Source organism: Equus przewalskii, chromosome 28, assembly GCF_037783145.1.
Source record: "Equus przewalskii isolate Varuska chromosome 28, EquPr2, whole genome shotgun sequence".
NCBI lineage: Eukaryota > Metazoa > Chordata > Mammalia > Perissodactyla > Equidae > Equus > Equus przewalskii.
This window is the reverse complement of record NC_091858.1, coordinates 6,779,775-6,803,262: the sequence shown is the minus strand read 5'-3', so window position 1 is coordinate 6,803,262 and position 23,488 is coordinate 6,779,775. Positions and strand designations below refer to the sequence as shown.

Sequence of the window (23,488 nt, the reverse complement as noted above, 5' to 3'; positions counted from 1 at the left end):
ATCACTGTATAGCTGTACAATGGAATATTACACAGCAATAAAAAGGAATGACGTATTGACATACTCAACAACATCGATCAATCTCCAAATCATTATTCTTGGTTAAAAAAAGCCAGAGAATCCCCCTCAAAAAGAACACATACTGTAGGGTTTCATTTATATAAAATTCTACAAAATGCAAACTAATCTACAGTGACAAGCACAACAGTTTGTGTTCAGGAATTAGGGATTCATGGGGAGGGTGGGAGGGACGGATTACAAAGGGACATGAGGAAATTTGGGGGCATGAGACACGTCTTGATTGTGGTCAAGGCTTCACAGGTGTATACTTATGTCAAAACTTATCAAACTGTATACTTTATAGGCATTTTATTGTATGTCAATTATACTTCAATAAAGCTGTAAAAACATATAATCACAAAATGATCTTTAGGTCACTTCCAACTGCCTTTCAACTCAATTATTTTTTCATGACTCCTCTTTGATCCCTTTACTGAACTCCCTTGAAGAACCCCAAGCAAATATCCTTTTGTTCTCTGAAGGCACCGATCCTGGTTTTCCCTACTGAAAATGAGGGGAAAGTTTTAAGTAACCCTCTTATGAATTAAGGACATAGTCTCCTTTCCTTTTCCCCCCAAGCTCACCAAAATCATACTGGGATCAACTGTCCTGAAGGATGACCTCTAGTCTCTGTTTAAGACACAAAGGAAGAAGAAAAATCAAAAACAAAAAATTTTTCCAGCAACTTCCACTCTTGTGTTATAAATGAACTGAAGTCAAAGATTTTAAGAGTTGCCTGGCTCCTCTGGAGCTAACCTGGTATAAAAAGGGCTCTAATTGTGAAAGAAAGGGTCTCTTCTATCTTTGGAGTAGTGCTCTCACCAACAAACAGCAACCCAGGCAGAGGGAGATGTGGATGGCTGTGGGAGGAGTTTTTTTTTTTTTATCTCGCGTCAATCTACAACTGCAAAATGAACTGGCCCAATTTAAAGTTTCACAATTTCTGACCATTGGTCTACATTCCTGAAAGGTTCTCCATGAAATAAATGTGGTGTGTGTGTAAGTTGAATCACTGGCTTCTAATTCGTTTACTATAATGAAGAAATAGACTTGGGATTATTTGAATTCTGTCTTTGCAATTTACAAGCTTTGTGATCTTGGGCAATCTCTCAACTTCTCTAAACTTCAACTTCCTCCTCTAAAATGGAGCTGAACTCAAGGGCTGACCTGAAGATTGTATGCAATGAGAAAGGCCAGGGCCTGGGACATGGGAAGCACTCAGTAATGGTTTATGAAATCTGCATTGTAAATATCTATTGAGGTCTCATTTCGGAGTCCCTTATCTCTTCTTCTGATAAACATTCATTTGGTTATTACTCAATACCACATAACTTTAAGCTTACCCTCCCCTCACCTTCTGTCATGTTGATAATCCAAGTCCACAAGCAGGCAAGAACACATTCATGGAATCTGCTATTTAAAACAGCAACAGCTCAGGAGGCTGGCCCTGTGGCCGGGTGGTTGAGTTCACATGCTCCGCTTCAGCGGCCCAGGGTTTCACCGGTTCAGATCCTGGGCACGGACATGGCACCTCTCATCGGGCCATACTGGGGCGGCGTCCCACGTGTCCCAACTGGAAGGGTCCACGGCTAAAGTATACAGCTATGTACTGGGGGGATTTGAGGAGAAAAAGAAAAAAAAAAAGAAGATTGGCAACAGTTGTTAGCTCAGGTGCCAATCTTTAAAAAAAACAGCAACAGCTAACACTTATTGAACACTTAAAATGTGCCAGATGTTTTTTGATTTGTCATTTAATCCTCACAGCAGTCCAATAAGGTTCAGACTATTATGACCCCCATTTTACAGACGAAGAAAATGAGTCACAGATAGATTAAGTCATTTTCCCAAGGTCACACAGCTAATAGGAGGCAGGGTGAGGGGAGGTAGCCCAAGATTTAAACCCAGGCAGTCTGACTGGGGTATCTGTGTTTAGCCACTATACCTTAACTTTTTAAAAAATGGATTTTTAAACACTTTTGTTAAACAAATTTCCATAGACTTACCTCCATGGTAACCTTGGATATTGAGTCATAAAAATCACAGGTCTCCTGGGGCTGGCCCCGTGGCCAAGTGGTTAACTTCTCGTGCTCCGCTGCAGGCAGCCCAGTGTTTCCTTGGTTCGAATCCTGGGCGCTGACATGGCACTGCTCATCAAACCATGCTGAGGCGGCGTCCCACATGCTGCAACTAGAAGGACCCACGATGAAGAATATGCAACTATGTACCGGAGGGGGTAGGGGGGCTTTGGGGAGAATAAAGGAAAAAAATAAAATCTTAAAAAAAAAAATCACAGGTCTCCTAAGAAAGGGGTTTTCAGAAATGTTAGATCATCATCTACTGGGGTCCACCCCCTGAGTCTGGGCAGGGCCACAGTGAAACAACCCAGGCCCAGCGAGAAGGCTCCAGAGAACAAAATCCCAGAACTTCCCCTCAGTGTTCATTCCAAAGTTTCATAGTCAGGAAATTCTTAAATTACAACTAATTTAAATCCTTTATGCTGCAGGCTAAGCCCCATTCCTTGGGCTGATAAACCCCAACATTTCCATTTCTCTTACTCATTCATACAAATATTAAATAAACATTTATTAAGCATGCCCAGCTGACTTGCATCACTGAACACGGAGAGCAAAAAGCTCTCAAGTTCGCATAGGATCAATCAGGAGATTGGCGTGTGTGCACCCACGTGTTCTGAGGGTGGGGTTTGCAGTGGAGGGTGGTGGGGAGAGGCCCTCATTTATGGGAGTGGGCACAGAGCTCCCAGGCAGCGCCAGGCAGCCCACTTGTGGCCTTAACCAGAAAATGCTGAAATACCCCAACACAAACTCCCAGAACAAACCCAGGCAGGCAGAACGAGCCAGCCCCAAGCAGCCGTGCCTGGAAAATCTACACTTTCCTTTTCCTGTGCCCTAAATCTACCACCACCAGCTTGCCATCTTCCCTGTGTAATAGCAATAGCTTTTCACTTACTGAAGGTTGTAATTAAGCGGACTCCAACTTTCTCTTCTGCAAATAACATGACTTCAGCGGCTAAATTAGTAATGCCCCAAGGTGCAGAACAGGGAAGGCTGCCGACAACGTGAGGCGCGTAAACCGGGAGACGCAAAGTCTGGACCCTGGTTCTGGTCGCACCGCACTTCAGTCTGTTTTGACCGAGCACCTGAAGGGAAGACACAATCCCTGCCCTCAAGGAACCTATAATCTAGCCAGAGACAGCGGGCCAGGTGCACAAGCCCGTGTGTCCTGTGGCAGGACCTACGAGGGCAGCTAAGATCCTAAATGTTAAGGGAGCGCAAAGGAGGCTTTCATCCACTGTCACTCTCGCACCCCACTGAACTTAGACTTTGTTCACTAAAATTGGGATAATGCCTTCTTAATCTTCTTTATGGTGCTGTGGGGCATAGCTCTAGGCCAAAGCTGCTGGAAAAGCATAAAGGGCAATTCAAAGCAGGGATTGTTGATTAGCGTCGCCGTGGCGCTAATCTGCATATTTAAAAGATCTGTTTCACTCGGCGAGCACAAGGCTAGAATGGTTGCAACTCGCCGGTACCCGCTCCGAAAAAGAAAGAAACAGGCTTGGCCTAATGGGGAGAAGTCTCCGCAGCAAACTTCAAAATCAACCCTCGGAAAGAAACGCCCTCGGTCTCAGCATCCACGGCCACCCTCCAGGCGCTCCGCAGCACCCCAGCCCAGAAACCCCAGACTGAGCCGCGGGCGCCCCTCGGCGGCCAGCCGCGGACACTGACCACTCGGAGCGCGGGGGCGGGGCTAATGAACTAAGGAGGGAGGGGGGTGTGGTCCTCTCGCGTGAACTAATGGCGTCATCAAAGCGACGGGTCCGGAAGGAAGTAGCGTGCTGAGGGGTGTGGCGGTTTCTGCGGTTGCCCGGGAGGTCGGACGGGTACGGAGCGCCTGGAGGGACAGCCTGGTACGCGGCCCCCGCCCATTCGTGCGCGCACTGGGCCTAGTTGCGGCTCTGGGCCGGAGCTCATCAGCGGTTCTGCGGCGCACCCCCCCCCCAACCGGGGAGCCTCCGTCCGTCAGCCGGGCCACTCCGGCAGCGAGAACGCGACCGCTTTCTGTCCAGTCCCTTCCCGCGAGCGCCCAGGCGGGACCGAGCGGAGGCTCTGGGAGCCCCAGCCCCTCCCCAGGGCGTGGGGGACGCGCGACCCTCTCGGAAAAGGGCAGGGAAGGGCGCGAGGTGGGGCGGGGTGACCCCCAGGAGGGCAGGGCTTTTGCTGAAAGAATGCGGTGCAGATCAGAAGCAGGAGGCCGCCACGGTAAAAGAAGCGTCTCTCAGGTGTCTGCGCCCGAGCTGTGTTGGACCCGGGGGCAGAAACCCGCCCTGCGCGGGTGCGCCAGGCACGCCTGACTCTGCCTTCTGCTGTTGGTTGCCGTAGTGTTTCCAGATCATTCAGTGTTCAAAAATTAGTCTAGATGCCACCTCTTTCGCATCCTGATACCTGAACGCAGTTGCACCCAGGACCCCAGAGTCTTCCAGCCTGGGGAAGCCCCTTTCTTCTCTAACCATGGGCTTGGGGAGCTGCCAGGTGCAAAGTGTCAGGTAGATGGGAGGGAGTGTGTCTCCAGGCTGGTTCAGAGCCCTGCCCCATGTACGGCCAAAGGCATAACTGGGAAGGTGGACGAAAGGCCGGAGAATCCCCTTTAGAACTGTTGCTCGAATGCTGTCTCTGACGCTTCCGCGTCTGAAAGGAGTAAATAATGGTTTCCTTTGAAATGGCAGGCAATTAGGACTGGGAGGCTCTGACCAGAATTACATAGCCACAACTGCCTGTCATCTGACATCCTCTGTAATTTGGGCCAACATACTGCAGCTGCCTCTCTTCCCCTTTCCTAGTATGAGTGGCTCCAGTGACAGCACATTCGTGTTCACAGGAAGGGAAGGCTGTGTTCTGAACGCTGCCCAACTGGCACTGGTTCTCCCTTGGGCCACGGCTTGAGCCACTGCCTCTTCAAAGAGGTGAGGAATAGAGTTCTGCAGTTAAGGAATGGGAGTGTTGGCTGAGAGCAAGGTTGAAGAGAGTTGTAGATCTAGCCATGTGTTCATACTACAACAGGCTGGATATGAGCCACTTTCAAGGCGCTCAGCCTGGTGAGGCGCTCTTGCTGTCAGTTTGTCTCCTGCATGTCAGACCACACACATTTTCCCATATCTTTTTCCCTAGGATAAAGGTTCACTGATGGCTCAGTTGGGAGCAATTGTGGCTGTGGCTACCAGTTTCTTTTGTGCATCTCTCTTCTCAGCTGTGCACAAGATAGAAGAGGGACACATTGGGGTGTATTACAGGTAAGGCAGAGACGGAGAAACCTGCAACTTCCTGTTAAATGACTCTCCTTCCTAATCACTGTAGCAGATTTTGCTGAATATCTGTGTTTTTTTGAATAGGGGAGTGATTTAGATTGAGGTTTCTTGTCAGTGACCATGGGGAGGGAAATACACATACATAAATACACATAAGTAGTTGTAAATATAAAACTTTGTAGTTTGAGTTGGTGCTATGGATGGTGATTGATAAACGTGTAGAGAGATTTAGAGACAAAACCTAAAGGAAACCAGTGCTCCTTGCAGATCATGGCTGAAACGTTGTTTTCTCCTACATCCCTCTGGGCATCTTGGTGCCACAAAGTTACCTCTGATGAGTACCAGGTTCTTGATGGCAACGTGAGGTGCTAGCCTGCTGTGCTAATTGAACCTACTCTTTAAATTAACATTACAGGAAAAATGAAAGAGCCTGCAGGTTGATTTGTATCAATTAAGGCAAGCTCAAGAATAGCGGTCCTTACAATAAAGGAGCCCATTATGTCACTGTTTATTTTATTGCTCTTTTAAAAAAATTTATGTCTTTGACTTGACAATGTAAAGCAAAGAAGCACTTTCAAATCTTGGGGTACTTTGCTTTTAGTAACTTCCATAACCAAGTTTTTGCTTTAGTCTTTATGAACCCCTTCTTATATGTGTCCTAAGATGCTTATTTCTGGATTGCCAATAGCAAGTTCTAAAAGTCTTGATTGGGTTCCCCCTCTCTCCTGTAATTATTTCTCCCTACCATCTGCTTATATGTCCTCCCCAAAAGCTTTTAATTTTATCATTTACGTATAACTTGATTAAAAGGTAACTCTACTGTCAAAAAATATATATTAAAATGATTTGTAAAGCATACATAAAATTAGTCTCTTGGTTGTTCATGTTACTGGACTCCAACATTAGTGCAGTTAATTGATAACAGTATTACTGGATTTAACTGCCCTAATGGGTTTCCACAAACTCAAGGGATGTGACAAAGTAAAACAGACTTCCTCTCTCATCTGAAGTACAGCCAGGGCTTCTGCTGTCTTTATTCCACTGAGCCTGTGTGCCTGTTTTTCTCGCTGCAAAAGCAAGAATAATGGTTTTATGTTTTACCATCAGGCTTCCTAGAATATCAGGGTTGAGCTGAGAGGAAGAAAGGGATCTGTGGACATGGCTCTGGCACATGTCACTCTATATTAAATGTTTATGGGGCTGAAGAGAAAGTTGGCCCAAACCATATTGATGTAATAGATACCTCTTGCTAAACTGAACCTGCCCTCTCTTCCTCCTCTGCAGAGGCGGTGCCCTGCTGACTTCCACCAGCGGCCCTGGTTTCCATCTCATGCTCCCTTTCATCACATCATATAAGTCTGTGCAGGTATACTTGGCTTGTGTTGTACGGCCGGACCACTGCAGATTTGGGTGTTGACTAATGCATGATTTGGAATTACTTAGCTATCAGATGACTATAATGCCTTTTCCAGGAATCATTTAAGACTAAGTTTTATGTACATATATATAAGAATGCGGCTCCAGGGGCCAGCCCGGTGGCGCAGCAGTTAAGTTCGCACCTTCCACTTCGGCAGCCCGGGATTCACCATTTCGGATCCCTGGTGTGACATGGCACTGCTTGGCAAGCCATGCTGTGGCAGGCGTCCCACATATAAAGTAGAGGAAGCTGGGCATGGATGTTAGCTCAGGGCCAGTCTTCCTCAGCAAAAGGAGGAGGGTTGGCGGCAAATGTTAGCTCAGGGCTCATCTTCCTCAAAAAAAAAAAAAGAATGAGGCTCCATGAGCCATTCACTCTGGAGCTTTACCCGATTGTTGAACTAGCTGAATGGGCTCATTGCCTTGGCCCATCAGCCCCAGCTGGGAATCATTTCTTTACTTCAAGACAAAACCAGAGAAGAATCTGTTGTAAATGTACACAAGAAAAAGGGTATGTGTGTCTGTGTGTTTTAAATCAGGCTACCAAGATCGATGGAAATAAAACATGGTCATTTTGCTGGTTCTTATTTGAACTTTAGAGATATGAACATAATTTTGGGGAAGAGGAAAGTTGAACTAGGTGAAGGGAAATGACATCTAAAACAGGAATAGAATGAGCTATGACAGATCTAAAGCCTGGCTAAGTCAGGCCAGCCATCTTTGAAGTATGTCCAGCTAAGAGGAAGATTTAGAGAAGGACTTTGAAAGCGACACAGGGAAATGTCCTGGATACCTCATCAGCATTTTTATGGTTTTCACAGTGCATTCATGCACATTATCTGAGTCTCACGATAATCCTGAGAATGGGCTCAGCAGGGATTATAGGCTGAGACAGGTTAAATAAAGAATTCGCTGTTTCAAGACTAGTAAATGGAAGAAGTAGAATAAATACAGATCTTAGGACTCCTAATTCAGAGTCTTTTTCACAAAACTCTTATTACCCAGCTCGTTCCTGTGCTGGTTCACTTACAGGGAGGCTGCGGTAGGTCCCTCTGCTTGGTTTAGTCTCGGCCCCTGTGAGGAAGGAGGGTTAGGTTGGGCAATCGTTTCACCAAGGCAAAGCTCAACCCAAATAAGTATTCGAGGACGAGGCCACTTGGGATTCCAAAAATAAGCTACTTGTTTGTTACTGCCCATCTTACAGCATTTCGTGTCTCTGTTTCCAGACCACCCTGCAGACAGACGAGGTGAAGAACGTACCTTGTGGAACTAGGTAAGGTGCCCAGAATAAAGCAGGTGAGCCCAAATGAGGGGAAGGACTAGCTGGCTGGCTGCAGTGAGGGCCAGTGAAAGGGAGGCCTCCCTTCTTGGTGGTTTTACCAAGTTCCCTGTGCCCTAGCTCCCTCCGCTCTGATTTGACTGCAGCAGAGGAAGTCACAGTAGGTGGACAGGTTTGGGAGAGCCTTGACTGCCATGCTAAGAAGCTGGGACTTTTTCTGTTGCAAGTGAGGATCCACTAAAGGCTTTTAGCAGAGAAGTGACTTGATAAAGGAAGATGACTTTATCATCACTAACTGGGAGAATGTCATAAAGGTGAGGGGAGACCCTTAGGGGCAGGACACCCAAAGAGAACACCACTGCAGTGGTCTGGTTGAACTATGAACAAGGTCTCCACTGGCACAGAGTAACAAGGTAAACGCCATCACGAGGAAACATTCCGACAAATCCAGAATTGTGACAGCCCCCAGGAGAACTGGCTGGGTCTCATCACGAAGTCATATTTGGTGGGGCATTGGGTTGACAAGAAGACTTAAAAGACATAAACAGATGCAGTGGTGAACCTTGGTTAGAACCTGGTTCAAAAATGACAGCTATAAGGACATTTTGGGAACTCTGTTAGGCAGCTTGGGCTGCCATCACAGCCTACCACAGGCAGAGTGACTTAAACAACAGAATTGATTTTCTCACAGTTCTAGCTCAAAGTCCAAGATCAGGGTGCCAGCAGGGTTGGTCTCTGGGGAAGCCTCTCTTCCTGGCTTGCAGATGGCCGCTTGGCTGTGTCCTCACACAGCCTTTCCCCTGCGCATGTGCTCAGTCAGATTAGGGCCCCACCCTTATGACCTCATTGAACCTTAATTACCTCCTTAAAGGCCCTGTCTCCAAATACAGTCGTACGGGGGGTTAGAGTTTCAACATATGGACTTAGGAGGGCACACAATTCGCTCTATAACAGGGACTACTGGGGACATTTAAGTAAGGACTGTGTATTAGGTCATGTTAAGGAGTTATTGCTGATTTTCTTAGGTTTGGGAGTGGTTTTGTGACTGTGTAGGAGAATGTCATTATCCTTTGGTGTTGCCTGCCAAAGTGGGTTAAGGAGTAAAATATCATGACTGCAACTTAACGTTGAAATGTTCAGCAAAAAATAAGTAGCTCAGGGGCCGGCCCCGTGGCCGAGTGGTTAAGTTTGCGCGCTTCACTTCAGCGGCCCAGGGTTTCGCCTGTTCGGATCCTGGGACAGACGTAGCACCACTCATCAAGCCATGCTGGGACGGCATCCCACATGCCACAACTAGAAGGACCCACAAAAAAATATACACCTATCTACTGGGGGGCTTTGGGGAGAAGAAGAAAAAGTAAAAATAAATCTTAAAAAAAATAAGTAGCTCAATCAAGGTAAAATGTTAACAGTTGTTAAATGTAGGTGTTGGTATATGGGTGTTAGCTGTACTATTCTTTCAACTTTTCTGTATGTTTGAAATTTTTTTATAATGAATATTTGAGGAGAAAGGGAAGTACCAAACTAAAGAGACAGTGAAGACAAAGTGAGAAGCAGTGACCACAAGATCCCACAGTGACCTTTTAAGTTCTGAGAACTCCTTGACCTTCTTTAGTCTTTTCCCTTCAGTTGATTGCTTTAATTACAAGGTGTTATGGATTCAAAAGATAGGAGCTTATTTCTTACTGGCACTCTAAAAGTTTCACTTTGTTCTTTGCAGAGGTATTTTGAGGAGGTGTGATTTCTGGGGAGATTGTATTCTTGCTATAAGCTCTGAAGATCTCCTACTTGGAGATCCAGCGTGCCTTGTGACCTCCCATTAACTCTGCTCCTTTTCTGCTGAGTCACACTTACGCCGCCACCTAGGACGCTGCACTGTACTCCAGAGCCCGTCAGTGACCTCTCTGTCCGTCCTTCCTCCAATAGTGGTGGTGTGATGATCTACTTTGACAGAATTGAAGTGGTGAACTTCCTGGTCCCCAACGCAGGTACGTTTTCCCAGTGGACTCTCCCCACCAGCGTACTTTCCCCAGCACGCCACCCACTGTCTGCCGCAGCACCTCAGGAAGGGAGACCTGCTGTGTCTGAGAAAGCTTTGAGTCCTGCCTTTTCTCATCCTGCAATCCCTCCTTCCCTCCAGTGTATGACATAGTGAAGAACTATACTGCCGACTACGACAAGGCCCTCATCTTCAACAAGATCCACCACGAGCTGAACCAGTTCTGCAGTGTACACACGCTTCAAGAGGTCTACATCGAGCTCTTTGGTGAGAAAGCCTCTTCTCGTCAGAGCACACCTGGCTGCCTCCCACTGCCTACTTCTGAGTTACTCACAGGCTGGGTGGGGGCCGATGGGCAGCCCTTGTTAATGAAGCCAGCACTCAGGAGCTGGTCACAGAGCACTCCTGGAAGGCGTTGATGACACTGGAAGAAGGTGGGGAATGTGGTTGAGCTTTGGGCATAGGAATAGCAGTAGAGGGCAGGACTCCTGGCCTGACTCAGAGGACTGCAGTGGAAAGGTGTCCCACTGTCCCTAAAAGATCATCCTGTAACGCAGACAGGGTCAGTCCTAGAAGCACTTAGGGACCGTCCTGCCCGACATCCTCATTTTAGGACAGGGTATTGAGGCACAAAGAGCGAAAGTCGCAGGGCTGGAGGATGGCAGCTGAAGCTAGAACTTCCCTCTCCTCGCTCTCCACTGAGTATGCTGTCCACCACGCCATGCTGAGTGACGGGCACCCAGGGAACGGTGACGAGGCTGTGAGGGCTCATGCTGAATTCTGGAAGTGGGACAAGGACCATCGCTGCTTACCGTTCAAGGGCCTTTGTGCGTTTTGGTTTTTTGTTTTTACCCTAACCTGTAGAGATGAATAGGAAAACGCTTAAAACAAAAAGCATCCCCTTGCTGACTTAGACACTTCTTGTCCGTTTCACGTGGTCAAAGTGAACACAGGCTGACTTCAGCGAGGGAAGGAAACATTTCAGTAACTCTTGCAGCTCCTTTGTGGTAAAGTGTCCTGTTTAAACTTCTGCTAGAAGTTTTCTAGTAGCCGTTGCTAAAAGTAAATGGATTTTTCAACCAGTAGTACACCTGTTGTTGATACTAGGAGTAGACGATGATTTTTCCCAGGAATCTTCATAAAAAGGACCCCAATTGAGAGCATTTTTTGGAGTTAGACAGAGGGAGAAATCATTGGCCAATGATCTTAATCAAGCGAGTAGCCTTGTGCCCTGGGTTTCAGATTTGGGAAACCATCAGAATCACTTTTAATTTTTCTGCTGTAGAAAATGAATCTAAACTTGCTCTATAGGGTTTGGATTCTTTTATTGAGTTTAGATTCAGTGTGCTTTTAAGAAAAATTCAGTAAATTTGCTATTGATTTTTTTTTACCTCAAACTGACAGAATTTTATAAAATATCATTAGTTTTCTCTCTAGGCATTGTTTTAGGACTTGTGCCATTAAATGAACATTTCAAAGCATTTGAGACAACAAAAGACAAAGGACATGTAATTTCCATGAAGAGAAAGTTAAAATGTGAAATTGTTTTGCGTTGGAAAACGTCTTAACTGTCTCAGAGACAAACTTGGTGGCTTCGTTAAGTCTGGTTTCTTGTACAGAGGAGCTGGGAAAATGTATTTGCTTTGAAATCTTTTTCCTTTTAAAGTTCAATCTTGCCAGCAAGCACTGTTTTGTTTAGAATCTATTTTCATCCATAAAATAGAAACTCGTGTCTCTAACCCTGTCCCTCGAACAAGGAAGGTTTTTCTCTGGTTCCCTCCTCTCAGGACTCAGAGCCCTGACTTTCAACATGACTGCATGATTCTCATCACTTTTCACACTGATGCATCCTCTTTGCCCATCTTAGAAAAATATTACCTAACGCTTGTTCAGAAGTTTACCTGAAGGACCTCTTTGCGTTTACTTAGTAGTATAACTTCATCAGCATTTCTCAGCATAACTGTACATATAAACAACTTATTAGCAGTATTAGTTTGGTAATAAACCAGCTTGCAAAATATTTCTTCCAGATTTTTCTGGAAAGTTACTAGCCCAGGGCCACCAGTTTTCACTTTGACTGGGATCTAATTTGGTCTGATAAATGTGACTGTATTATTATTAACTTACAAAAGGGTACAGCCCGTCTCACTTAAAGTTTGGTTGGTATCCTATTTAAAATAGAAAATATGGGGGCCAGCCCCGTGGCCGAGTGGTTAAGCTCGTGTGCTCCGCTTCGGCGGCCCAGGGTTTTGCAAGTTCGAATCCTGGGCGCGGACATGGCACCACTCATCAAGCCATGCTGAGGTGGCATCCCACATGCCACAACTAGAAGGACCTAAACTAAAAATACACAACTATGTACCAGGGGGCTTTGGGGAGAAAAAGGAAAGATAAAATCTTTAAAAAAATAAACACTACATTTCATATTTTCTATTTTATCTCCAGCTGTCACATTGTTAGACCCACATCAGGCATGTGGTGCTGCCTGTATGGGCATTTCTCCCTCGCCACTAAGAGGCTTGTGAGAGCATATCCAATATGTGGAAACATTGAAATCCCTTGCTTACTGCTATGACAGTTGAAGAAAAAAACCCTAACAATCAAAGCACGGTGATTAAACAAGTTCATTATTTTGGCTGCTAACTAGCTTGAGCACATCACTGAACCTCCGGGGGCCTCAGTTTGGTCGTCTCTGAAAGGCAGGAGTTGCACTTGCTATGCCTCACGTCCTGGGCACAGATGACCAAGAATGGCCACTGAAGCCGGTGGCAGCTGACAATAAGGGAGATGATTCAGTTTAGACATCCACCTGGTTTTGTGGAGTCTTTTCCTCGGCGCTCTTCCAGGATCTTAGTGAGGATCTCGGGCAGGAGCAGGGAAGAGAAGGCAGCCTGGGTGCTGCTGTTCTGGGGGCCTAGCTAGAAGGGGGAGTCAGTTACAGCTCTTCCCACACTTGTCCTTGTAACAACTCACATGTGAATTCCAGACCGAGGAATCAGAACCAAAGCAAACAACACATCAAAGACTTGGGCTTATTTCCAGAACTATAAATTTTCGTTTTCCCCTTGTGTTATTTGATGGGGTTCCTAATGGAAATAGTCTTCCTTGGGGCTTTCCTTGACTTCAGAGTCTGTTTTTCTTTTAGAAACTTCTAAAATTACTAGATCGAATGAGCTTGGCTCTTTTCAAAATACCTAACATAGCCATTCCACCTTCCTTCTTCATGAAAACTGGGTGCTTACCTTCTCTTTTGCTGCTCTTGTCTAGGGAAAGGCTGCTGGCTGATTCAAGAAATGTGCTAGAATTGTTTGTTCCTTTTCTTTTTAAAGCTCAGTTCCCTGTTGGGCAAGGTTGATATTTTCATCAACGTAGGCGATTTTATCTTGAGGCCACAGGAAGAGGATGCTCTGATGGCCGACCTCTGCAGAGGGCCTGTGTAGGCATGCTGCTCCAGAAGTCTCTCGGGCTCTGTAGACTTCTGGGCTCTGAGAATCACACTACCTTGGGAAGACCTTTGGCCTGTCAGGTGCATTCTTGAGCCAACGTTTCAGTTTGAACTCTACCCGAATACTTCCCTCCACACCCCGCTCGCCCCCCCAAAAGTGTAACAGCTCCTTTCTCTGTCTCTCTTGATTCTAGATCAGATTGATGAAAATCTCAAACTGGCTTTGCAACAGGACCTGACCTCCATGGCCCCTGGGCTGGTCATCCAAGTAAGCATTGCCACAGAGAGAGCGCCCCCTGGCGCAGGCACAGCTCCTCTTCCAAGGGATGTCCATTTTGTGTGGGAAGATCAAGGACCAGTGGGAGCTGCTTATGTCCCTCACCACCCTCGCCTTCCCTTCAGGTGCTATTTTTGTCCTTCCCCAGGCCGTGCGGGTGACCAAGCCCAATATACCCGAGGCAATCCGCAGAAACTACGAGTTGATGTGAGTGGACCTCTGCCCTAGCCTTACCCACTGCTCTCTCCCACCCCACACCTCCTCCCGCCCCAGAGCTGAGCGAAGCTGTGCCAGGCTCTCCTTCCCCTTCTTGAGTATCTGCCACAGCCCATTGCACTGTGAGATGGAGCAGGCGTGTCAGGAGAGTCACCTGGGCTCCTTAACTGGATTGAGAGCCACGGAGAAGCCCTTTTGAGCCAGGATGCTTTTTAAAGGGCCACGGAGCCTTGTTTGTGCTTCATGGCTCATGCCAAAGAAGATGGGAGGGAAAGACGATTAAGTGGGCAGGCAGGTGCATTTTACTGAAGAAAATTATGCCTTATTTCCCACAAATGAGTTATTTTGGAGGAGAAGGAAAGCCATGTTACTGTCTGCTTTTACCTGGGACATTGAACACCTTCCAGCAGAGAGTAAGAAATCATAGTTGCCTCTCCTCACTGAAGAGTTTGGCTTCTCCGGGGGACAGTGCAGTTCCTCAGAAGCTTTTCCATAGCAGCCTCATGGCTGCATACTTTCTTCCCCTTCAGGGAAAGCGAGAAGACAAAGCTGCTCATTGCAGCCCAGAAACAGAAGGTGGTGGAGAAGGAAGCCGAGACAGAGCGGAAGAAGGCCCTCATTGGTCTGCACGTGGTTCTGTGATACCTTTCAGGGCAGTTGGGTGGGAACGGTGGGAAGGTGTGAGGAAGCCTCAGGCACAGTTAGACCATGTGGTCCTCCAAACCCTGGCCACATGCCGGGGTAGGGGGGCATTCATACTCCCAGAAGCCAAGCTGAAATTGTCAGATCATGGCCAGGGGCAATGAGCTTTGAGTTTCCACATACCTCCTAAGTGAAAGGAGCCCTTCCTGTGAATTCTTAATAATAATGGCTAACACTTACTGAGCACTTACTATGAGTCATGTGCTTTTCTAAGCACTTATATGTGAATTCCTTCAAACCTCACAACCACTAGGTGAGGTAGGCGCTATCGTCAGCCTCATTCTCCTGAGCTGAAGCACACAGAGGTTAAATAATGTGCCAAGGTCATGTGGCAAGTAAGTGGTAGAACCAGGGTTCCAGTCCAGGACTCTGGGTTCTTAACCACTCCCTAGACTATCACCAACAAACCGGACTGCCTCCTAAAGTGAAGGGGCAGGACGAAACTTTTTAGAGACTGCCTTAGTCCTTAAAATATTCCTTTGGGAGAAACACACTTGTGACTTAGGAGAGAGGTTAGGGCTGGTCCCTCACTTTCGTCAGAGGAATGATCTCAGCCCCTGGACCCAGCTCTTCCCAATCACTGTTCACTGATGTTGTGGTTTGTACTCACTGTAGATTCTGTCTCTGCCCGTGGGTGCCACCATGGCTGCCCGCTGGGGCCAGTGGCTCTCCATCTGAGCTTACCCACTATCATGCATCAGGGATTCAGATCAGGTGAAAGGTCAAATTTAGTCAAACTTTTGACACATCAGAGCTCTAAGCCTTTTCTCAACTTCACTAATATAGAGGCAGAAAAAGTGGCTCAGGTTGCAGAAATCACCTATGGGCAGAAGGTGATGGAGAAGGAGACAGAGAAGAAGATTTCAGAAATTGAAGGTGAGCAGAAGTGAAGTTAATGCCTGCGTTTGTTTCCTCAGACCTCACTTTGTAGCAAGGGTGTGGGAGAGTCATTTCTTTTGCTCTTTCATCTCTGTTCTAAGATGTCATGATTTCTTTGGAACATCACTTTTTCTCTGTGCTTTAACTCAAGTTTTGGGGAGATCTGGGCCAGGCTGCCATCAATTTTCCCCCTCAGGGGGCCTTCATTCATTCACTCAACAAATGTTCGTTGGGTGCCCTTGGGCATAAGACGAGGGCAGTCACGCAGTCTCTGGCATCTTGGGCTCACAATCTGGCGTTGGAAGTAACTGAGCAGCTAGGCCAGATCAGCAGCTCCTTCCTCGTGCTTTGCCTGCCTCTCCTCGGAAGTCAGCGAGCACGGACCTGTGGCCTCTAAGTCTGCTCCCAGGGTCCCAGAAGATACAAAGCCAGCTGTGAAGACTCCTTTTCCACACCAACAACCCTGGAGCTGGAGAGAAGTGTTTTCTTTGCTGGCTTCTCTGAATATCATTCCCCTTCAGTTCCCTGCCCCTCAGCCCCCACCTCATTCCCACCCCCTGCCTTTTCCTTCATGCGGTGCCTTATATCAAGCAAATTCTAGGACAGAAATGGGGCCTCAAGGCCCAGCGTCAGGCTGCAAAGTGTTCTGTCCAGTTATACGCTTTATGGGACCTGTCAGGCTTTGCAGGGCCCGTTGAGGAGCCAATTAGGACTTTACAGGTCAGCGGCTCCTCATTAGGGAGCTCTTAGCAAAACACCACATTTTTATTGTATTTTTTAAAAAAGACTGGCACCTGAGCTAACAACTGTTGCCAATCTTCTTTTTTTTTTCCCTGCTTTTTCTCCCCAAGTCCCCCCAGTACATAGTTGTATATTTTTTAGTTGTGGGTCCTTCTAGGTGTGGTATGTGGGACGCCGCCTCAGCGTGGCCTGATGAGCGGTGCCATGTCCGCGCCCAGGATCTGAACCCGATGAAACCCTAGGCCGCCAAAAGCGGAGCATGCGAACTTAACCACTCGGCCACAAGGCAGGCCCCCACGTTTTTATTTCTTATAAATACATGTCATCAGGTGCTAAGACCAGTTGAGACAGCCGCATGCAGCCAGCAGCCCAGCCTGACTGCAGGCTCCTTCCACCCAGGGCCATGCTGAGGGTGTGCAGTAAGGACCCGCCACAGAATGACCTTTCTTCCCAGGTGTTTGGCTACAAATATTCCTCACATGAGGCCGGCCTCATTCCCAAGGCAAGGGAGTACATATCAAAAATTTTGCATCGGCTTGACAGAAAGCTAGTTGCAGCAGATTAAGGAAATGTAGTGCTTGCATAGTGGAAGTTTAAAAGGTTTAATCCAGACAGGTGTTAGTCTGGATCATGGCATGTAATTCTATTAGAGCTAGGCCAACTTAACCACTGTTAATTAGAACCTGTTTGAAATGATTGATGGAAATAAGAGGGAAATGAAGCTGGAGAGGGACTGAACTACTTTACGTTTATGGTATTCGTTTTCAGGGTGGATCCACCTCTGATTCAGAGCCTTCTTTAGGCTTCTCTCACTTTTGCTGTGCAGCATAGGGATGAGGTGGAAAGCTGTGAACCTGGAGGTTGAGGCAGGGTCCCAGGCCTCTTCTCAGGCCTGGACCCACAAAAGGAGGAAGCATCTGGAACCAGGAAGTGTCTCTGGGCGGCAGCGCTTTTCTCAATAATGCTGTCAAAGCTGTTGTCAGGCACAGCAATGGACTTGCTCATAACTAGTCCCCGCCACAGGGAGATCCTTTGACAGCACTTGTTCATCTTGGTTTATTTTCACAACAGCTTGTGAAATAGGAAAAAATGCCTTCTTCCCCATTTCACAGATGAGGAAAGCAAAGCACAGAGAAAAAAGAGCACTCTCCCCAAGGTCACAGAGGCAGTTGGGGAAGGTGACAGGGACCAGGCACTCTGATGGCCTCTGCCCTTCAGCTCCCTGCGTCTTCCCCTCAGATGCTGCATTTCTGGCCCGGGAGAAGGCGAAGGCTGATGCTGAGTGCTACACTGCTATGAAGATAGCCGAAGCAAACAAGGTGAGGGCAGGGCGTCTGGTGAAGAGGGGCGTGTCAGAGTCTGCTTCTGTCGTTTGAGAGCTCTCGCTGTTGGACCACCAGCCTGCAGGTCCCCGGGTGGCTGGAAGTGATGCCTCCAGTGCTGTGTGGGACAGGGACTCCTCTTTTCCTTAAGTGCCTTGACAGAAGTTTAATTTTTGTGCTAAACATGGAAATCCTAAAACTCTTGCAGCTCTGGCCTTGAAGATCTGAGGTTACTTCCTCCTAGAGAAGTGGTTACCCTGTTGTTGCTGTAACCATGAGAGCAGAAGTAGAGAGGGCATATCTCTTTGACAGAGACCCTCTCCGTGTGGAGAGGGAAAGGATGCCACCCGAAGTTTTCTCTCATCTGGCTGCACCTAAGTCATCTTTACTTTTTTTTCTTACAGCTGAAGCTGACCCCTGAGTATCTGCAGCTGATGAAGTACAAGGCCATTGCTTCCAACAGCAAGATTTACTTTGGCAAGGACATCCCTAACATGTTCGTGGACTCTGCAGGCGGTCTGGGCAAGCAGTTTGAGGGGCTGGCTGACAAGCTGGGTTTTGGCTTAGAAGACGAGCCCTTGGAGGCAGACCCTGAGGAGAATTGAAAATTCTTTTTATACAACCTCAGCTGACACTTACAGAGATCTTTATTTTTTAACGATGAACCAGGATGCCCCTCCCGCTCATACTACCTTCTTTGACTCTCTCCCACATACTGTGGTGAAAAAAGAAGAAATGGACTTAAATCTATTCCCCTTCATGGGAAGGGAGGGCTGGGATTGATGATTTTGGGTTTTATTCAGGTAAGTAGGTTATATGACTTCTGTTAAGATTTTTAAATATAGGATTGACCTTTGACCTCCAGGCACTAATTTTAGCCCTCTGAAGCTGGCTTAATGAGGGATGCTGTCCATAGGAGTGGGAGAAGTACAGGGTGTTGCCTTCAGGTGATTTGGCTTCCCTTATTTGGGAAAATGCGGTCCAATTTTCTTGTCCCTGCCTCCAAGGTGGGAGATGCCTGTGGATGAGGCTCAGCAACTGAGCAAGTATGTCCTTGTGCGTTTGCCAGGAGAGCTGCGGGGAGTGTGGGCTGCCCTGGCGTTTCTGTCCGTGCATAATGGGTGATTTTAGAGGCACACTTTCTTGAGCCTTCAAGAGCAAGAATTGGTGCTGGGGTTTGTGAGTTTTTCTACCCACTGCCCTCCCTGCCCTGGGGCTTAAAAAGTGGTGGTTTGTGACTGCATTTCCAGTCAGGGTTTGGTCACCACCACACACTTCTTTTTAAAGCTTTTCACCTGTTCTGTGATCTGGTTTTTTTCCTCTCAATCTGTTCCTGGGTTCCACTCAGCATCAAGAAGAGAGGAACAAACAACTCCAGGGTGTTAACAGCTGCTGAAGCGGGGCCATTGTGTCTGTTAGCCACTGTGGTACCTGCTCGGCAAGCTGCCTGTTTCCTTGAGATCACCTGTCTGTTTATCGTTGTGGATATTCTACACTAAGGGGCTGCTCTGGAGGAAGAAAGTTATCCGAAAGATTTCTCAGTCTCAGGGCTCATGGCTTGTGCCGGGACTTTGTCTGACACAGCGAGGAAAGGGAGCCCGTTCTCTAAGTAGCTAGTGTTTTTAAGTCCAGGGCTGCAGGCGGCCACACAGGTGTCAGAGTGAATGTTAAACCTCCAGAGTCAGCAATGTGGGTGCGAGTCCGAGTTCGTGCCCAAGTCCCTGGGTTGGAATGGCTGCATCAAAATTCATTCAAATGTTTTCTTTTTCATTACTAATTGGGAAAATTTTGAGTTACTCTGGGAGATTCGGGATGGGGGAGAGCAAATGTGAAAGAAAGTTTCTCTTATACCCTGGAATTGGAGTTGGGGGCGGGGGCCCGGCCTCTCTAGCCCATGAGTTGTGTTGCAGATTGTTAAGTGAAGGGCGGCTCTCTGGGGTTAAGTGGGAAGCATACTGGCATTCTCCATGACAAGCTCTGGCTTGGGATTTGGCCTTGTTATTAGCTACCCGCCCCCCCCCCCAAACTCCCACTGTACCCCTCTTCCCTCGGCGAAACTATGAATGATACTTTGTGACACAGACCCCCACCTCATTTTTGGTCCCATGCCCTGACTTCCAGTTTATCAGATGGCCCCAGAACTCAGGCCAGCTTGCTCCAAAGTAGCACCAAGCTTGTCGGGAGTTTGTGGAGCATTCAGCCTGCCTAGGAAGAAACAAAGCATTAACTCCTCTTAATTGAAATGTTGCCCTTCTCTGTTCTAATTCCTGGGACTTAGAATTCTCAAACTTGGTCCTGGTCACACTTTGTGCAAGCAGCCAAATGTTCCCGGGGGGTGATGGATTTTCACGTGCTCATCCTTGCAGAACGTGGGCAGTCTCCCAAGACCAACACAGGGTATCCATTATTAAGACATATTCACCCTCCTCCCATCTCAATGCCATCAGTCACTTGTTAAGAGCCACATGTGACATCCAGCATCCCCCATTTATGTATTTGCTCCCTCTACACTGAGATTTGCTACCTAGGCCTCAGAAAACACTACTTCACCTCAACAGAATAAGGTGCAAGAATGTCTCAGCCTCTCTAATTTGCACGTTGGCTCAGGTTCTTAACTTGAAAGTCTCTCAATGCTAACCTCCTGCCACTGCTTGTCCCTTGCACTAGGGACACTCTGACCACAGGAGAGCCTCAGTAAAGTCCCACCACACCCACCCCTCGATGCTGATGCCGCTTCCTCTTTGAACAAAAATATAAATGTCTCAGTACCCGTTCATGTAAATCCAGTGGTTGTCTGTACCTGCCTGAGTAGTAAAATCATGGAATTCAGCTCTTTCCTTACCATGGGACAACCAGCCAATCTGTCTGTGTGACTGTTTCTTTAACACCTACTAGAAAATCTGATCTTAAAACATTTGATTCTAAACATGTAAAATGTGACAGCCTGCAGTTTTGTAGGCAGTAAAGTCATGGCTGCTATTTATAAATGGAACTTCTATCAAAATAAGTAACTGTTTATAAAATTCATTTTTTTTGTAGGATTTTCCAAGGAAAAGTCACCTTGGTTGAATGTTTCTCACTCATTAAACTCTGCAGAAGTGATTCATATTCAGTACTGCTTTTAATCACTTTTTTAATATAAGGAAAGAATGTTTGCAAGGAAGCCAAAGTTTGTTAATTTTTATATGACTAAAATAAAATAAATTTGCAGGGAGGAAAAAAAAATCACTGAAAGAATTTTAGCAATATATTGATCCAAAAAAGCAGATGTTTTATAAATGATCTGTCGCAATTTCTATGGGTCCATGTATCTTTTAACACTGATAACTTTACCACTTATAGAGAGTAAATAGTGAAAGTAAGATGCTCGTATTTACTGACGTATCTAAGTTTGATTGAGGATAAAATGTATCTTGGCTGATGTCTGCTCTGTGCCTGTGATCCTAACCACCACTTCTTTAGTTCTCCTCACTAGGGTTCCAGACACTGTTTCTCTTGTTTCCTTATAAAAGAGGTGGTAGCCAATCATTTTGTGTTTGTATTTCAGCTCTTGTGAAGGCTGGTGATGGAACAGTCAAACTAATTCTACTTTCAAAGAGCCCCAAGGGCTTAATGACCCCCTTTGTAACTAAGAAGTGATTCTTGTTATATTAATTAACTCTAAAAATGATATGCTGGATTAATTTCCTTGGCTTGAGAACAGGAAGAATTGTTTTGGACAACACTAAAGGCGTGAATTTATGTCTTAGTTTTATTTTCAGTCTTGCTAAATAAAATGTCTTTGTATTTACTTTTTTATTAAAGTGAAATTTAGCAATAGTCAATATTAGGATAAGTAAGAAATAAAACGTCCTGCCTAGTGAGTTAAGTACAAGATTGCCCCAAAAATATATTCAGATGAGTATCATCCCTATTATCAACATAGAAACAATAACTAGTTAATTTATGAACATGGCGTAATTCTTGGTAGGTATATAGAGGTCGTCTATCATTGTAAAGAATCCACACACCACTGCAATTCTGCTCCAAAGGGCAGAGATACTTTGAATTAACCCAAAACTCACTGTGTATCAATTTAGTGAAAAAGTCCCTGTCTCCACTCTGGAAAGCTGTCCAGCCTAAGGTTGCCAAATTCAACACAGGGTACCCAGTGAAATGTGAATTTCATATAAACAAGTAATTTTTAGTAAAAATATGTCCCAAATATTGCATGAGACATACTAAAAAATTACTCGTTGTTTATATGAAATTCACATTTCACTGGTTATCCTGTATTTTTATTTGCTAAATCTGGCCACCCTAGTGCAGGCTTTCTCAGGTTTTTTTAATGGTGCTCAGAAACTTCCTCTATTTGAGAGCCTACTACACAAACAACATGAACTTACAATTCATTAATTAGGTAATGTAGTTACTGGAGTTAAGACTGCCAGAGTTCAAATCTATGCTCTACCACTTCCGAGTTGTATGGTCTTGAATAAATTCTTTAACCTCTCTGAGCCTCAGTTTCTTCATCTATAAAATGGGTTTAGTGCACTAAATGGAATAATGCACATGAAAGTGTTAGCGTGTGCCTAGCATGTATAAATGTTCAAAATAGCTTATTTTTAATCATCTGTAAAAACAGGCTAGAAAGCACACAGCTATGAAGTGGGTACCACTAAGTGGGAAATCAAACAGATGTGGTAACATAGAATAAGATTACAAATAGGAGAGAGCACAGAGGAAGAAGAGAACAACATGGCAATGCAGCAAACACAGTATGGAGAACGCAGACCTCTAAGAAATGTAGTAGGTAGAAAATCAGCTGGTTTGGCCATGTTATGAATTGCCCAGTTCTGAGCGCCAATTAAAAAAAAGACTTGAAGAGGCTAGAAAGTAAGCAAAATGTTAAAAGAAAGAAAGTAGTTAAAAAATAGAGCTCATGGGTTGACCCCAGGAAAGGCAGAAGGGGAATTAAACAGCTTCACGTTTATAAAAGCTGCCTAATGGTCAGCTAGCTATTCTCTAGCTCCTCAGAGACCAAAGAAGAGGAAATTAGCTTGCGGAATAGAGTATTTTAAGAGATTTTACATAAGACTGGCTAAAATTTGAAGAAGGGAGAAGTAGCTCTCTGCAAATGGAAAATAAATCCAGGGATTAGCATGGATAACATTTTCTTCTCTGAGGGTCTTCAGAAATTGGGGAGATTCTATGCGATTTGGGACGGTTTAAATGTCATTCTTCCGATATGAAAGATCAGGTGATCTCTAAAGGTCCTCCCTGGGTCTTGGGTTCTAGGATCTGTATTGACATTTCAAAAGCCAAATGTGACAGTATGTTTGCCGAGGGATTGCTGTCACGGCTCCTCCACCTGAACTCATTTAAACGGACACGCCATTATTTCTCCATTTCTCTTCAGAGCCAAGTAACCAGGCAACAGGAATTTTCTATTATTTTATCTTTTTTTATCCTCCCAAAAGAATCACAGTAAGCTCAGAAGGAAACAATTTTAAAATTCATAAATGTTTTTCTCATAATTCAGGGCCTTAGACTACAGAGGCAGCTTAAAGTTTGATGGCATTTATGGCAATAAGAACACTTTTGTTTATAAAATCTATTCCTCAAGGTATTTGGCTTTTTAATCTTTCTCTTTTCCGCTTCGTCCCTGCAATTTAAAGACAAATTACTGGTGATGAAGTGATTTTGGACTCGCATTTTTCAAGGATTAGGTAGTAGGGAAGGATAAAAGGTTAAATTAGATGGTTGATGTCCCAGGAAGAGGAAAAGAAGAAACTAAAAAAGGAAATAAAGAGAAAAAAGTGGAATAAAATTAATTCAAAAATAGCCAAGAAG

The 23,488-nt window shown here is 45.8% G+C and overlaps 1 protein-coding gene and 1 long non-coding RNA gene across 23 annotated transcripts; one reads left to right on the top strand and one right to left on the bottom strand.

Annotated features, from left to right (window-relative positions):
- Positions 1 to 354: 354 nt before the first annotated feature.
- On the bottom strand, positions 355 to 3,808 carry LOC139080063 (uncharacterized). Its single transcript, XR_011534210.1, has 3 exons — positions 3,028 to 3,808; positions 2,064 to 2,247; positions 355 to 1,669 (listed from the first exon to the last, which is right to left on the bottom strand). It is a non-coding gene; the product is annotated as an uncharacterized lncRNA (long non-coding RNA).
- ERLIN2 (ER lipid raft associated 2) lies at positions 3,572 to 22,152 on the top strand. 22 transcript variants are annotated; one of them, XR_011534204.1, is made up of 14 exons: positions 3,975 to 4,357; positions 4,954 to 5,038; positions 5,244 to 5,365; positions 6,665 to 6,746; positions 8,023 to 8,069; positions 10,002 to 10,063; positions 10,216 to 10,341; positions 13,714 to 13,787; positions 13,945 to 14,003; positions 14,543 to 14,634; positions 15,501 to 15,590; positions 17,574 to 17,653; positions 18,061 to 18,459; positions 21,204 to 22,152. XR_011534204.1 is itself a non-coding variant. In XM_070598344.1 (13 exons), the coding sequence occupies exons 3-13, from the start codon at positions 5,259 to 5,261 to the stop codon at positions 18,259 to 18,261; spliced, it is 1,020 nt and encodes a 339-aa protein (XP_070454445.1). In that variant the 5' UTR covers positions 3,972 to 4,258; positions 4,954 to 5,038; positions 5,244 to 5,258; the 3' UTR covers positions 18,262 to 22,152. The 22 variants fall into 22 exon arrangements, 9 of the variants coding, with proteins under 9 accessions (XP_008521773.1, XP_070454445.1, XP_070454444.1 ...); XR_011534199.1 differs by having other exon boundaries at positions 3,980 to 4,258; positions 20,696 to 22,152; XR_011534200.1 differs by having other exon boundaries at positions 3,983 to 4,357; positions 4,916 to 5,038.
- Positions 22,153 to 23,488: the final 1,336 nt, after the last annotated feature.